The sequence below is a fragment of the Cavia porcellus genome, unplaced genomic scaffold (assembly GCF_034190915.1).
Source record: "Cavia porcellus strain 051 isolate PalLab524CR breed Dunkin Hartley unplaced genomic scaffold, mCavPor4.1 scaffold_6, whole genome shotgun sequence".
Taxonomy (NCBI): domain Eukaryota; kingdom Metazoa; phylum Chordata; class Mammalia; order Rodentia; family Caviidae; genus Cavia; species Cavia porcellus.
Window position 1 is genome coordinate 91,519,718 of NW_026947489.1, and position 15,113 is coordinate 91,534,830.

Below are 15,113 nucleotides of genomic sequence, written 5' to 3' on the forward strand. Positions count from 1 at the left end.
TGTAGTGCAGGCTGTCTTTGAATTCATTATGTAGTCCAGGCTGGCTCCTGGCCTCAAACTCATAGCAGTCCTCCTGCCTCAGCCTCCCAAAAGCTGAGACCACACCCAACTTATTGGTACATTTTATACATAATGATCACACTCCCCACAGGAAATTTGTACCTTGCCACAATATAACTTGCTTTTTACCCATTCCCCTCCTCTCCCTTCAACCCCTCTACTTCTCCTTATTCACAAAAGCTTTGTTTCTATTTTCCCTTCTAGTCTCCTTTTTTCTTGTCCCTTTTTTCTTCCCCTTACCTTGTTCCCCTTCCCCATTTGAAAATTTTCTTCCTATTTCTCAGTATCTATTACACCTTTGGTCCTCATTTACACTCTCAGTTTCTCACACCAGAGAAACAGTGTGACATTTACACATGTGTGTCTGATTTATTTCACTTCAGAGTGTGGGAGACACTGGAACCACAAGTACAGACTACTCTAGGGGAAACTGCCAGCCAATCGCACCATTTTAGAGCTGAATAAACTAGGTGTGTGGCCCACTGTGTCAAAGAAGCACTCATGGATGAGGGAAGCAGGGAAGCACAGGCACCAGGAAAAGTCACAGAAGCCCTCCAGTGTGGCTGCGCGCCATGGGAGCAGATCTCAGGAAGCAGAGGCTCACTCTGCATGGGGTGCTGCCGAGGGCACTCAGCGGTTCACATGCGCACGAAGGAGGGGTGGCTGACATTCTGCAGGCAGCACAACCCTGCTTTTGTCTCACCTCAGTGAAGTTCCGAGGTGTCCTTCTGCCTCACTTGATCACACCCCTGAGTAATCCTGCCTGAGACTGGATGTCTGTGACAGTGTTGATGACCAACAAGAGAACCACATGGGCTTTCTGTGAGTGCGTGGACAACTTCCAGATGTCTGAAGCTGCTCTCTCTCTCCTTTTTTTTTTTTTTGGTACCTGGTATCCAACTCACGACCTCACACTTGCCAGGCAGGTGCTTGTGCTGCTGAGCTAAATCCCCAGCCCTACTTTTTCTTGATGTTCACCAAAAAAATCCAAAATCTATATACCCTTTTCACGTATAAAGGCAAATGAAAGATTTTCAGTTATGCAAAAGTTCAGGAACTATATCTCCTATTTTTTCTTTAAAAAATCATTTGGCGGGGCTGGGGATTTAGCTCAGCGGCATAAGCACCTGCCTTTGAAAGCAGGCAGTCGTGAGTTCGATCCCTGGTACCGATAAAAACGAAAAAAAGCCAAAAAAAAAAAAAGCATTTGGCTAGAGGCAGTGACAATTGCCTATATCCCAGCCTGCAGAAAACTGAAGCAGGAGGGTCTCAAGTTCAAAGCCTGCCTGTGCTACGCAGTGTAGCCCTATCTCAAACAAAACACACTCCTGTCAACATGTAAGACAGTGTTCTAAAACGTTAAACAGGTGGTAGAGGGGCTGGGGATTTAGCTCAGCGGCATAAGCACCTCCTTGTAAGCAGGCAGGCAGTTGTGAGTTCGATCCCAGGTACCGATAAAAAGGAAAAAGACCAAAAAAAAAAAGAAAAAAAACAGGTGGTAGAATCATTCAAAAAGAAAAGGAAGCCTCACTATTGTAGCAAATGTTATTTTAAAACAGAAAGTAACAGTTAGGCATGGTGGCACACGCCCATAATCCCAGCCCCTGGAAGGCTGAGGCAGGAGAATCACAATTCTGAGCCTCATATAGGCAACTCAGGGAGATCCTATCTCAAAGCTAAAAAATGAAAAAAGGCCAGGGATGCTGCTCAGTGCGAAGTCCCTAGGTTTAATCTCAGGTACCACAGAAACAAACAAACAATAAAAATCTCAAAAAGAAGTCTAAAATTCTTTCTTTATTTATTTATTTTTGGAGACAGGGTCTCTCTATGCAGTTCAGGCTGACTTTGAGCTCACTTTGTAGCCCAGGCTGGTCTCGAACTCGCAACAATCCTCCTGCCTCAGCCTCCCGAGTGCTGTGGAGTGCTGGGATTACAAGCTTGAGCTACCATGTCTGGCTTAAAATTGTTTTGTTTTTTGAGATGGGCTTGTTCTATTGTCCAGGCTGGCCTCAAACTCCTTAAACTGCAACAATCCTGCCTTAGTCTCCTGAGCAGCTGTGATTACCAGACTACCTCACCACACATCGTTAACATAAAATTCTTGGAAGAGAAGATACACCAACCGAAACAAAGCAGTACTAAACCAGACCTGAAATTTCTGTTTATGCAAACACACAATCCCGGGATATGGGCAGAAACTTAAAGGTAGCATCAGTTATTCATTATTCACACTGAAATTTATGAAAATAGATTTAACAGCAGGAGATTTAGCTCAGCGGCATAAGCACCTGCCTGGTAAGTGCAAGGTCATGAGTTCAATCCTCGGTGCCAAAAAAAAGAAAAAGAAAGAAAAAAGAAATAGATCTAACATATGAATAGTCATTACCATATCCAAAACAACTTAAACACACATAAATTGACAAGAATTTTTAAAAAGCACTAATAGTGTACAAGATAGACAAAGGACATGTCAAAGAAATGCTACTAACAGTTAATGATGCAGTAGAAAAGCCACAACTGTCAAAGATGAGGAGGAGACTTTTCACACGCAGCTATAACAGCAATTGGGCATATTCAATCTGGTAACCCGAACGTGTGTTACACACCTGCACAGTTACTGCCCACCCGCACCCTTATTCCGTCTGTCCTGTGAAGACAATGGCTAACATAAACTAAAACCCTAAATTCGCAAACAGTACCACGGCCAAAGGCACCTCACCTCCGACAGTCCTGCCAATGTGCGGGCGGGCGGAGAGCAGCACCCACCTCAAACTGTGTCACAGCAGCGTAACGCACCTCTCCAGAAGGGGTGGTGTATTTACTTCTATAGAAACCTTTCATTTTGTCATTCAGCTCTCCAACAAAATCTATCTTTAACGTTCCTGTACCTGGGATTGGAGACAAATTAAGACCTTTTTACTGTGATGTTAATAGTTATCAAACACAAGTCCTTAAGAAATTATTTACATTGGCCACACCCTCCCCCCTCACACCACCCTCTGGCACGCCCCAGAATCCTCTGTCTACTGCAGGACTGGGCCACCAGAGCCTAAAATAACTTCACATCATGTTTGGGAGGTTCTTTGATTTTATTAGTTTAGTCTCAGATTACCAGCACATGTATATAAAAAAGGAAAGGAAATATTAATGGCTGATACATGCCATTTGAGCATGGAGTTTTAAAAATATTTATGACTATTGATAATTTCCCCATTTTCCCTAGATGAGAAAGTAGGCTGTAAGGGTAAGTAGCCTGCCAAAGGTAGAAAGTTTTAACCCAAATGCACGCGTTCTCTGCCAACTGCTAGTGGCCTGCTTTTTAAGGAATGTCATGATCCTTAAAGACAAACGCCTCCAGGCGAGGCAGATGGAGCAGGGGGCTGCAGGCTTTTGTAAGGGACTGACTAGCACGGAAGTCGCAGATTGCAATAGAAGGGCCCAAAGCAAAACTCTTGGGCCTCTCAACTGTGTGAGCACTGATAATAGAGAAATATGTCAATGAATTATTAACTGCAAACAAATGCAACTCAAACATATATTCTAATATTGTACAATACCAAAACCAGTTTAGACAAAAACGTGAGTTCCCATGTACCTACCTATGCTTTGAATTGTTTTTGCAGTAGTAGGGATCAAACCCCAGGGCTCTCTACTACTGAGCTACACCCCACCCTTTTTACTTTTTACTGTGAGACAAGGTCTCACCAAGTTATCCAGGTAAGACTCTAACTTGTGATCCAGCTGCCTCTGTCTCCCTCAGTGCCGAGATCTGACGCATGCACCACTGTACCCAGCCACATGTACAATTGGAAAAACAGAAAAAGGTAACATTGTCTAGTAGTCATCTGTAAATTCAGATGCATGGCAAAACTGTAATGCCATTCTGCATACTGCATCAAGTCCCAAAAAAACTCAGAAAAATGTTGACCTCATAATTCATTCTTTCAGAATGCCTGTTTATATAATAAGACCTAGCACATAGGAGTCTAACAAGTAAAAGATACGTTATGATTATAAATTAATTAGCTAGTTATATCAAAATTTTGTATTCTAATGTCCCAAGTTCTCATTCTGGAATGCTGTAGAAAAATGACATTTTATACTTTTTTTTTTTTTTTATAGGTACCGAGGAAAACAATGACATTTTAAATTGGCCGAAATGTTCTTGGTTTTCCCTCTTATTTTCTGATAACTATAAAGTCCAATATTCACTCTCTACAGCTGAAATTGCTTTCTAGAAAAGTGCAATATCAAAGGAGTGCAAGCCTACAGAGTAAATGCAGGGCAAAATGTGAACTTTTCCTGCACAAAACCAAAGCATGTCTGGAAGGACCTAACCTGACATTTTGGGGGGTCTTTTTGAGACAGTCAAGGTTGGCCTTGAATTCACTTTGAAGCCCAGGCTGACCTCCAATTTGCATTGATCCCCCTGCCTCAGCCTTCTGAGTGCAGGGATGACAGACATGAGCCACCTGACTTTCTTTTCTTTTCTTTCTTTTTTTTTTTTTTTTTGTCTTTTTCCTTTTTATCGGTACTGGGGATTGAACTCACGACTGCCTGCTTGCAAGGCAGGTGCTTATGCCACTGAGCTAAATCCCCGGCCCCCAACCTGACTTTCTTATATGCCCCCAACTGGTTCTCAGTCATTTCTGTGAAAATTTCAGGCCTTTGCAGCAAAATCACCCCTAAAGAAACTGTCCCATTCCTGCAGTGGTCACTCTGAAAACAAGGATGACTGAAGTGAAGCTCCAGGAACAGACAGCTGTGATATGCTCTCCCTCTCAGGGTTTTATTTTATTTTATTTTATTTTATTTTTGAGACAGGGTCCTGGTACGTGGTTCAGGCGGCCTCCAACTCTCAGCAATCCTCCCGCCCTTGCCTCCCACGTGCTGGGATTACAGAAATGCGCCACCATGCCAGGCCCTATGATGCTCACGTTAAAAACAAAAGGAGAGAGAGAGAGATTTCTGAATATCTGAATGGACAATTTTTTTTTTCTTTTTTTGGTGCTGGGGATGAATTCAGAGCATACATTCTAAATAGGCCCTCTACGTACCACTGACCTACATGCCAGCACCAATGAATTTTTTTAAGACAGTGTAGCCCAGGTTGACCTGAAACTCACAGGGATCCTCCTGCCTCAGTCTCCCAATTGCTAGGATTACAGGCGTGCACAATCATGCTCAGCTACCAATGAATACTTTGTACTTTAAAAAGAATGACAGATTACTGGAACTGTAAACATTAATACAGAATCTATAATAATTCTAAGCCATTAATGTTAAATGACCAACATATGATACAGAATTTTAAGTAAAAATTTTAAAGATTTTTTTAAAGATTTTTATTTCCTCTTTATTTAGGAACTCACTACATTTTTAAAAACCATATGTATCCATATTAATGAAATCTGCAAGGACCATCTAATAGATTCCAAAACCCCATTACCTTTCATTGGAATTGTTTGATGGGATTTTAGGGGATACTCCCATAAACAGAATGGCCAGTATGATATTTTCGCTGAGTCAACTGTTAAGATTTTTAAAATGTAACTCATTGCATAGTAAATCCTCCAACTTTTCCTATTTGGAACAAAGTGGATTTAAAACTCATAACTAAATAAGAAAGGCTGCTTACACTTTTACTCGGTTTTAAATCTCCAAGTCCATCAAACCATAACAAGATATTGACAGTGACCACTTCCAAAAAGTGGCATACTAAATAAAATACAAAGTATTGGAAAGGCTTATTACCTGAAATTCAAACAAAACACAAGTTAAAGTTTACAAAAATCATAAATAAATTTAGTGTCACATTATACAATACTATTATAGAGTATTAATGATTAACATAGTAGAATTTTAGGCTGAGCAGGAGAAAAAGGACTTTTTGACAAATTTCACTTACTGAATTTACAACAGATTTGTACCATAATGAGTTGACTGCCAGTTGGTCTAATTTTATACCTATTCACATACACAATTGATACTGGTTCTTCAAATTAGATATCTTATTTCAGTAATCAATGTATTTATCTGTTCAGGTGGTAAAGCTTTTGTAACATGATGAGCTCATTTATAAATCAGACAACCAAAGAAACAGGACATCCACCGAAAGCTTTCTATGTTTAAAGCTCAGGAGAGTATAACAATCATTGTAAAATCAGAAGATCTTGAATATTCTAACAAAAAAAAATCTAATTAGCCTACAAAAGGCTATAAAGGGCAAATTAAATTACATAAAAAGTGAATTAAAGTCTTTGCCTTTATATCACCATTTCTTATTATCCCATTTTTTGCTTTAAAATGTGAAGAATGTCTCGTGTTTCTCCACATGAATGCCACTCTATGGACCCTTAACCACCAATTCTGAGGTTGACAGATCTCACAGTGCAACAACAACTCTCCCACCACTCTAGCACGGTGGCAACTTCAGAGAAGAATGCTTTATTTAGCTACACATAAGTTAAATCCGATGGAGCTAAACACAAAAATTCTTAGTGTTACCACACATGCAATAACTCTTCCTGCAATGTGCTAAAATTTGACTTTTTTTTTTTTTCACAGTACTAGGGTTGAAACCGGGGCCCTTTATTTATTTACTTATTTTACTTAGATACAGGGTCTCACAAAATAGCCAAGACTGGTCTCAAACTTGCAATTCTCCTGTCTTAGCTTCCCAGAGGCCTGGGATTACAAGTAGACACCACCATGCCCATCTGGAACTTCGTATTTTTAAGATTTAGTCTTCCCTTTTCAACTGACACATGATTGTACATATTTGTGAGATAAAAATTTCATTTTTAAAGCAAAAAATGGTTAACTCTGACCCTGAGAACTTGGTAAGATGCAGAGACAAATGAATTTTAAACAGACTTACTATAATCAATACAGTCGCGCCTGCAGCATTCTCTTGGCTTAACGCCGCCATCAGGGACCTAAGTGTGGTATTAGCTGCAAGATGTTAACTAACAATTTCTAAAACTACGAGCCACAGTGCATTAGCAGCTGCAACCTTTCCTGACGCGGTGCTGCTCTTGCTCCAAACGCCTCCACCATTAAGCAAGTCTGTGAGCTTTTTAATGGCTCAGGGCTGGGTATAGGGCTAGCAGGCACAAGACCCTGGCTTCAACCCTCAGAACAGCAGAAGGAGCAAAAAGAGAGAAAAGAATGATGCAGCTGTCATTAAACAGTGATGAAAAGTGACTTCAGGTAAGTATATTACACACAAATATGTTACACACTTAAGAGGAAAAGAAAGGTACAAGTATTATGCATGACATGGTAACATTTACATTTTAAAAGTATATATATAAACATGAAAATGATACCTTGTTTTGTTTTGTTTTGTTTTGTTTTGTTTTGTTTTGAGACAGGGTCTCACTATGTAGCCCAGGCTGGCCTCAAACTCGCAGCAATTCCTCCTGCCTCAGCCTCCCCAGTGCTGAGGTTACAGGCGTGTGCCACCATGCCTGGCTAATGATACTGGGTTTTTGAGGTTTCCTAAGAAACTGCTCTTGAGGAATAGAATTGAGAGACAAAGAAAGGATAGAATGGCAAACACATTTTTGCAATACATTTCAGTTTCAAACTAAATATCTGTATGATGATGTTTTAAAATATTTAATTTTAAAAATAAAAAGCAAGGGCTGGAGATTTAGCTTAGCGGTATAAGCACCTGCCTGACAAGCAAATGATTGTGAATTTGATCCCTGGTACCAAAAATAAATAAGTACATTAAATAAATAAAAACAAAAAAGTATAATGTGGTTAGACCTTTCAGTTAAACTGCTTAGCTTTAAATCCTACCACATACTAGTTGTGACTCTGTACAAATTATTTAATTAAATATTTGTGCCTTTGATTCTTTAGCTATAAAGCAGATGACAGACTCAAAATGTTGTTGAAAGAATTAAATAAATCACTAGTACTGATTTTTTTTTTTAAAGGTGGGGACTCATTCTGTTACTCTAGCTACCACCAAACTCAAAACCCAGTGTGGGCCAGGTGTGGCGGTAAACACCTGCAATCCCAGCACTCAGAAGCTGAAGCAGGAGGATCACTTTGAGTTCAAGGCAGCCTGGACTACATAGTGAGTTTAAGGCAAGTCTAAATTACAGAATTAGATCCTGTGTAAACAAAAAAGAAAAAAAAGATACCCTCCAGCCTCAGCTTTAGACCTTTGCCGCTTTGCCAAGAGGAGGCTGGTTGGCTGGCTGGCTGGCTGGCTGGCTGGCTTACTTGCTCAGAGACAAGGTCTCACTATGTAACACAGAGTGACCTTAAACATATGGCCATCCTCTTGCCTCAGCCTCTGGAGTGCTGGGATTACAAGTATGGATCACCACGTCTGGTGACTAGAGAAGCTTTTCATGATTTTATTTTCTGATCATGCTGGGGACTGAACTCAGGACCTCATGCATGCTAAGGTAAGCACTCTACCATTGAACTATACCCTCAGTCACAAGTGATGTTTTTGATGTACTCTACGTGACACAAATTAAGCACTCAGTATACATGTGGATATAAAATGCAAATCTTCTATCATGTTATGAGTCTATTTTTGCCTAATGAATTTCAGCAAACACATTCTGTTTTCTTTTGATATCTTTAATATTTTTATTTAATAAATAATGTACCAGGGAGCTGGGGATTTAGCTCAGCAGTATAAGCATCTGCCTTGCAAGCATGCAGTCGTGAGTTCGATCCCTGATACCGATGATAAAATAAATAAATTAATAAATTAATGTACCAGGCCTGGGACTCAGCTCAGGGGTGTAAGCATCTGCCTGGCAAGCACAAGGTCCTGAGTTTGTCCCAGTACCAAAAAAACAAAAACAAAAGAAACCTACAAAACAAAATACAGAAGCTAGACATGATAGTACATGCCTGTAACCCCAGCATTTGGGAAGCTGAGGTAGGAGGATTACAAGTTCAAGGCCAGTCTGCATTACACAGTGAGGCACTGACTCAAAAAAAAAAAAAGCCCAACTCATAGGCTACCACTAATTTGTATACACTTATACAAGCCGCCAGGCCTGCCCAGCATACCTTACCTCCCCACACGCTACCCCTAGAAGCAAACAATTTTAACTTGGATTTCTAAATATTTCTAGCCATTTAGTTATCAGTTTCAGACATTATTCTCCTTATCAGAGAAAGTAATGTTTTAGCTAATCCTTCTCTCACTCCCATATCTTTCACAATTAAGACTCCCTACCACCTTGCAAATCTAAAACTTCAGTTATTTTGCTCATATATAGCCATAGCTTGGCTAAACACAGAATTATAGGCTGGAAATCAGATTTATTTAGTATACTGAAGCAACAGCTTCATTAAAGCCTAGTTTTCCTTGTTCTCAACAGAGACCAGTGCTATCCTGATTCTTGAACTTTGAAGGTAGTATGTCAGCCTTCTTTTCTGCTCCACCCCAAAAAGAAACTCTCAAAAGCCTTGATTTATTCCAAAAGTACTAACAGTTCCTCCGGTGCGGTACTTTTTTTTTTTTTTTTTTAACTTTTTGGTTGTTGTTGTGGTTGTTTGTCTCAAGGTAGGGTCTCACTATGTAGCCCAAGCTGGCCTCCAATTTACTGTGTGACCCTCCTGCCTCGGCCTCCCAGGTGCCGGGATTGCAGGTGTGCGCCACCACGCTGGCTGTGTTTTACATTTCTTAGGTGCACTTGCACCTCTGCAAAGTGAAGGCTCCTGCCTCACCAGTTCACAGAAATTTCTTGTTTTATCTTTAATGCATTTCTGTTCCTCTTTGCTGTCCCTTCTGTCACAAAGTGATTTGTTGCTGCTGTCAGGTTTTTTGGAGGCAGGCTCACCAAGTTGCCCAGGCTGGTCTCAAACTTGCAGTTTTTTCCCTCGGCCTCTTGAAATGCTGGGACTGCAGTTGAGCACTGTTTTTCTGTTTCCATGTCTTTGTTTTCCTACTTGTTTAAAGGATTCTTCAATTTCATTTCCAAACTCCTACTTTTAAAAAATATTTATCATATAATTTCTAGAAGTTTTCTTAATCTGATTCTTCCTGTTTGATAGCCTTCTGTCTGTACTTTATTTTTAAAAGTGTTTTCTCTTAACTCTGAGGATATTAATTAGTTTGGTTTTTCTTTAACCTTTTTTGTCTTTGTTTCTTCCAACTCCTTACCTCTTTATTACAGCTACTGCTTTGCTTTTTGCCCTAGTTTTCACAGCAAAAGCTTTCCTCAGACATCTATTAATTGCTTCCTCGGTGACTTTGTGCTTGCTGTGGACAACAAATATACCTGTCCATGGGGAGCTGTACTGCGCCTTGGGGGATGGCTCTCTCCCAGCAAGTGAGGACCGCACAGCTCAGGTGGAGACTAGGGATTAGTGACAGCTGCAGAGCCCCAGCAGACTACACAAAACCGTGTGCAAGGGAAGAGTTAAGCACGCCACTGACATCTGCAGCGCTGTTTGAGGGTTAAAATGCACAGGCACAGCCTTCATGCGCACACAGAACACTGCTGGGAGAGGCCAAGAGACAGTGAGAGTGGACAAGGCCAGGAGACGGATCTCAAGTTCAGTATCACTGCGTGCTCCGCAGTGTCTTTTAATGCACGTCATGCCAAAATGTTTATTTTTTATAACAACCACATATATAAAGACCTGCAACAGTACTGAAATAAAAGATAAGACTATTCAAATTTAAATTTTTTCTGAAAGTATTTTATATGGAACTAATAATGGTCTAAAATTTTTATGAACTAGGTAACAGGTACAAATAAGAATAAAAATCAAAGCTGGTATGGTAGCTCATGTCTGTAATCCCAGCACTCAAGAGGCTGAGGCAAGACGATTGCTATGACTTTAAGGCCAGCCTGGGCTACAAAACAAGTTCAAGGCAGCCTGAACTGCATAGCGAAACCCTGTCTCAAAAGACAAAATAATAGGGGCTGGCGATTTAGCTCAGCGGCATTAAGTACCTGCCTTGCAAGCAGGAGGTCATGAGTTCGATCCCCAGTACCGATTTAAAAAAAAAAAAAAGGACAAAATAAATAAGTAAATTTTAAATTAGTAATTATGTCAACAAACATAACCCAGACATCATTTTATTTATACCATTTTGATCTGAATATGTAATTTTATAATCTGATTTTCAATTTTATTTCATATTGAGCACTTTATAGTGTTAAGAATTCATAAACCTTTACCATTAAATATGTTTTATTGATATATGTCATAAATAATTTAATCATTCCTTCAGTGTTGGACAGACATATTCTAATTTTTTGTTACCATATAAATTATCTCGATGAGGCATTTCTAGGAATAAAGTGTGTTCTATGCTTTTTTAGAAATCCTTTTAACTTCAGCTTATGTGACAAGCAGAAACTTGCTTAGTAGTGACTGAGTGACTTGTCCTCATCTAGAGCAGCACAGAACTTTAAGGAAAGGAGGCAAGTAGGTAAAAAGAGTCTAACAAGCGGGAGGGCTTCGAAGGTAGTAGCTGCTGTCTTGCTGTTTTTCATTACTAGGAGGCTAAATTTTCCAGGAATCAAACTCACGACCTCGCACTTGCCAGGTAGACGCTTATGCTGCTGAGCTAATCCTCCGGCCCAAGGCTGAATTTTTTATATGCTTAATACTGATTTGTATAGTCTTCTTTATGAATAATCTATTCCTTCTTATTTATTCATCTATCAAATTCTCACTGCTTTACCAATTGATGTGCATATAATTTCTTCCTTTGTATTAAGCTCTGTATCTAATTTTATATAATTACATAATTGTGTTTTATTTTTATTATATATTTATTATATTTTATTTTAGTTATATAATTTTATCATATCTAATAATATGCTTTTAATATAATTTTATTATATCTAATATTGATAACATGTCAAGAAATCTTTCCTTCCGAGCTCTCACTGACACACTGCTCGTCTAATCTCTGGTTATGTATCAAAACTGGGTGAAACCTTCACCTCAGATAATGAAGCTCAAATAGCAGAAGATGGAGCTAGTGTTTTTAAAAAGCTGAAACAGAAACAATGCATTAAATTCTACACTACAATGATCCTGTTTTCCTAGTTGGTGTGTTTCTTTGTTTGCCTGAGAATAGAAAGTAACAGGAAGTAAAATCTTGCTTTGCATAATTTAGGATTCTTAGGGAAACATCTTCTAATGCCCCAAATGTTGCAATGAACTCTTTTATTTAAAAGCAAAACAAAACAAAACAAAACAAAAAAATCTATCTCTTAACACTTAACCTGCTAACAACAGTAGGAGCAAAAAGACGTACAATCAGCTTCCCCAGAAGAAGTAAGGTGCCGTTATTCACCAGGCCACATCTCTTACCTGTCTGGAGAGTACTAGGGAAAGACAAGGTGACCTTTTCATCTTCATTCTGATAGTTAAACCCTGTGGCTTGTATTTCTGGAAGAGAAAAAAAAAAATTGCTTCACAGATCCAATCCAACCGAAGAGCCAAAATGTAGACTGCAGCCATTAGCACTTCCGGAGTGAAGTCTCCAGCAGTACAGGACACTCACCTAATAAATCAGTATTCATCAATGAATATTCATCTCAGAATCCTATTAACAGAAGCATGGTTTTAAATGAAACTCTTTCAGGCACATGACCTAGTTAAATATGTTCCTTAAATAAATTAACCCCTTTCCTTTCCCCTTTCTCCCTTTTTTTTTTTTTTTTTTTTTTTTTTTTTTGCAGTAATAGGGACTGAACCAAGACCTCCGTACTAAGCTAAATCCCCAGTCTTTGCCTCAAACTCATAGTAAGCCTCCTGCCTCAGCCTCCTGAGTGCTGAGATGACAGGCCTGCAGCACCATGCCCAGGTCTGGTACTTTCTATGCTGCAGTCTCCCTTACTCATGAACATTTCATTTCATTTCATTTCATTTCGTAAGCTGCCAGGATTTTGGTGTTAACCGTTTTGATGTTGATGAAAGTTCCATTCCCTCAGCACAGATGGTAATTCAAACTGAGACACCGGCCATATTCAAGTACAACTCTTTTGTTTCTGCATTTTACACAAACAAGATGAAAACCAGTGGCCAAGCCTGCTATCCCAACACGTGGGAGGCTGAGGCAGGAAGATCACCGTCAGTTTGAGTCCAGCCTGGGTTACATAAGCAAGTTCAAGTTTAAGGCCAGTCAGGACTACATAATGAGACCCCCTTCTCCCAAAAAAATGTGTGGATCAAATTAAGGCATCAATGAACTGAACTCTCTCCCAGGAGTATGAAGAAACTGCCCCTCAATCTCTGGTCAAGACAGGGTCTTACTATGTAGCCCAAACTGGCCTTGAACTTGCAGTGATCTTCCTGTCTCAGCCTTCTGAGTACTGGGATCACAGGCATGCGCCTGGTGAAGCATGAGACTGCTTATCTAACTGCTGCTTTAGCATGCTTAGCTGACACATTAAGGAAAAGCCATGAAGACAAGTTTCCAACCACATACTTCCCTCTCCATCCCAATGACAAGCAGGCCAAAGAGGGGTCTGAACGAGCATGTGGAAGACATTCAGCATCAATGACCACCAGGCAAAGAACCCACTCCCCACTGCTCCCCACTCCCCACCACAGCCACAGTGGCAGGCACAGCTGTGACAGAGGGTGCTCTTCAGAAGGCTAAGCAGAGTTATCATGTGACTCAGTAACTCCTCGCCCTAAAGAAAGACCAACTGTGGCTGGAGATTTAGCTCGGCCGCATAAGCGCCTGCCTGGCAAGTGTAAGGTGGTGAGTTCAATCCTCGGTACTGCAAAAAAAAAAAAAAAAAAGAAAAGAAAAGAAAGAAAGAAAGGCCAACTGCTGTACATACGTGTTCGTGGCAGCATTACATACAGTGGTTCCAAGCTGGGCTTTTGATACCCAAATGCCCACCAGCTGGTGAATGGATAAAATGTGGGGGTCCACACAATTGAGTATTTAACAAGAAATGAAACACTGATATGAACTACAGCATGAATCATTTTGAAACTACTGTACCAACTTAAGCCAGATACAGAAGGCTGTACATTCACACAAATGTCTGAACAGGTAGATCAAGAGATAGGGAGCAGGTCAGTGGTTACCTAGGGATGAATGGTCCCCAGACAGTGATGGCTAACGGGTACTTTCTTTATGGAGTAATGAGAATGTTCTAAAAGATGCTGGTTCTGCAGATGGCTCCACAGTTCTGTGAATATACCACTCACTGAACTATCTGCTATAAACAGATGAATTGGGGAATATGTGGATTATATCTCAATAAATTTCAAATGCTTATAGCTTCATTATAGTTCACATGTGTTTCTATAAAGCCAAAATCTGTTGGTTTTTGTTGTTGTTTTGGTTTTTCTTTTTTTCTTTTTTTGAGACAGGGTCTTACTATGCAGTTCAGGTTGGCCTTGAACTCACTACATAACCCAGACTGGCCTCAAACTCAAGGTGCTCCTCCTGCCTCAGCCTCCCAAGTGTTGGGATGATAAGCATGCACCTCCACGCCTGGGTTGGAATTATACTCTTCCTTAGCTCATCTCTTCATCTGTAGAATAGTTACAGACTTCATATCAGGTAGTGGTGGCCTCTATCATGTAAACTGTCCTTCCCCTCACCTGACTTCAGAATGAAATCAGAGAGGGAGAGGGATGTCTCTTTAACACAGTATGGAAGGGTGAAAGATGAAGGAAGTTGGGAGGAAGAAGGGGACAGGTCCCAGAAAGAGGAAGCTCTGCACTCTGGGCCACTCCTGCTCTGGGATCATTGCTGAGCTGGCACAGATGCTTCAGAGGCTGAGAGACAAAAGTTGGAAACCACGACAAGCGTGATGATACATGCACTCAGGAGGCTGAGGCAGGAGGATCACTGTTGTGAGTTTAAGGCCACCCTGGGATACATGGTGAGACCCTGTCTCGAAAAAAAAAAAAAAAAAAGGTGGAATCCAGGGCCCACTAAGACTGAGGACATTGAAAACTGGCCCTCTGCTTTAGGTTCAGAACCTGGGAAGTGACTGCGTAACAAGTGATACACGAGACTTCAGAAACCCTAATACTGAGACAATAGAAAAAGGTTTCCCCAAGTAGCAGGG

At 40.4% G+C, this 15,113-nt stretch overlaps 1 protein-coding gene across 2 annotated transcripts in view; it reads right to left on the reverse strand.

Annotated features, from left to right (window-relative positions):
* The window catches only part of Npepps (aminopeptidase puromycin sensitive), a 74,752-nt gene that overhangs the window by 33,429 nt on the left and 26,210 nt on the right, over window positions 1-15,113 (reverse strand). Inside the window, exons 3-4 of one of the 2 annotated variants that reach the window (XM_003467065.5) lie at window positions 12,385-12,462; window positions 2,827-2,948 (exon numbers count right to left, since the gene is read on the reverse strand). In XM_003467065.5, the coding sequence (XP_003467113.2) occupies window positions 2,827-2,948; window positions 12,385-12,462 (200 nt within the window). Of the gene's footprint in view, window positions 1-2,826; window positions 2,949-5,698; window positions 5,723-12,384; window positions 12,463-15,113 lie in introns of those variants that run through there. The other variant, XM_063251440.1, reaches the window with a different exon arrangement.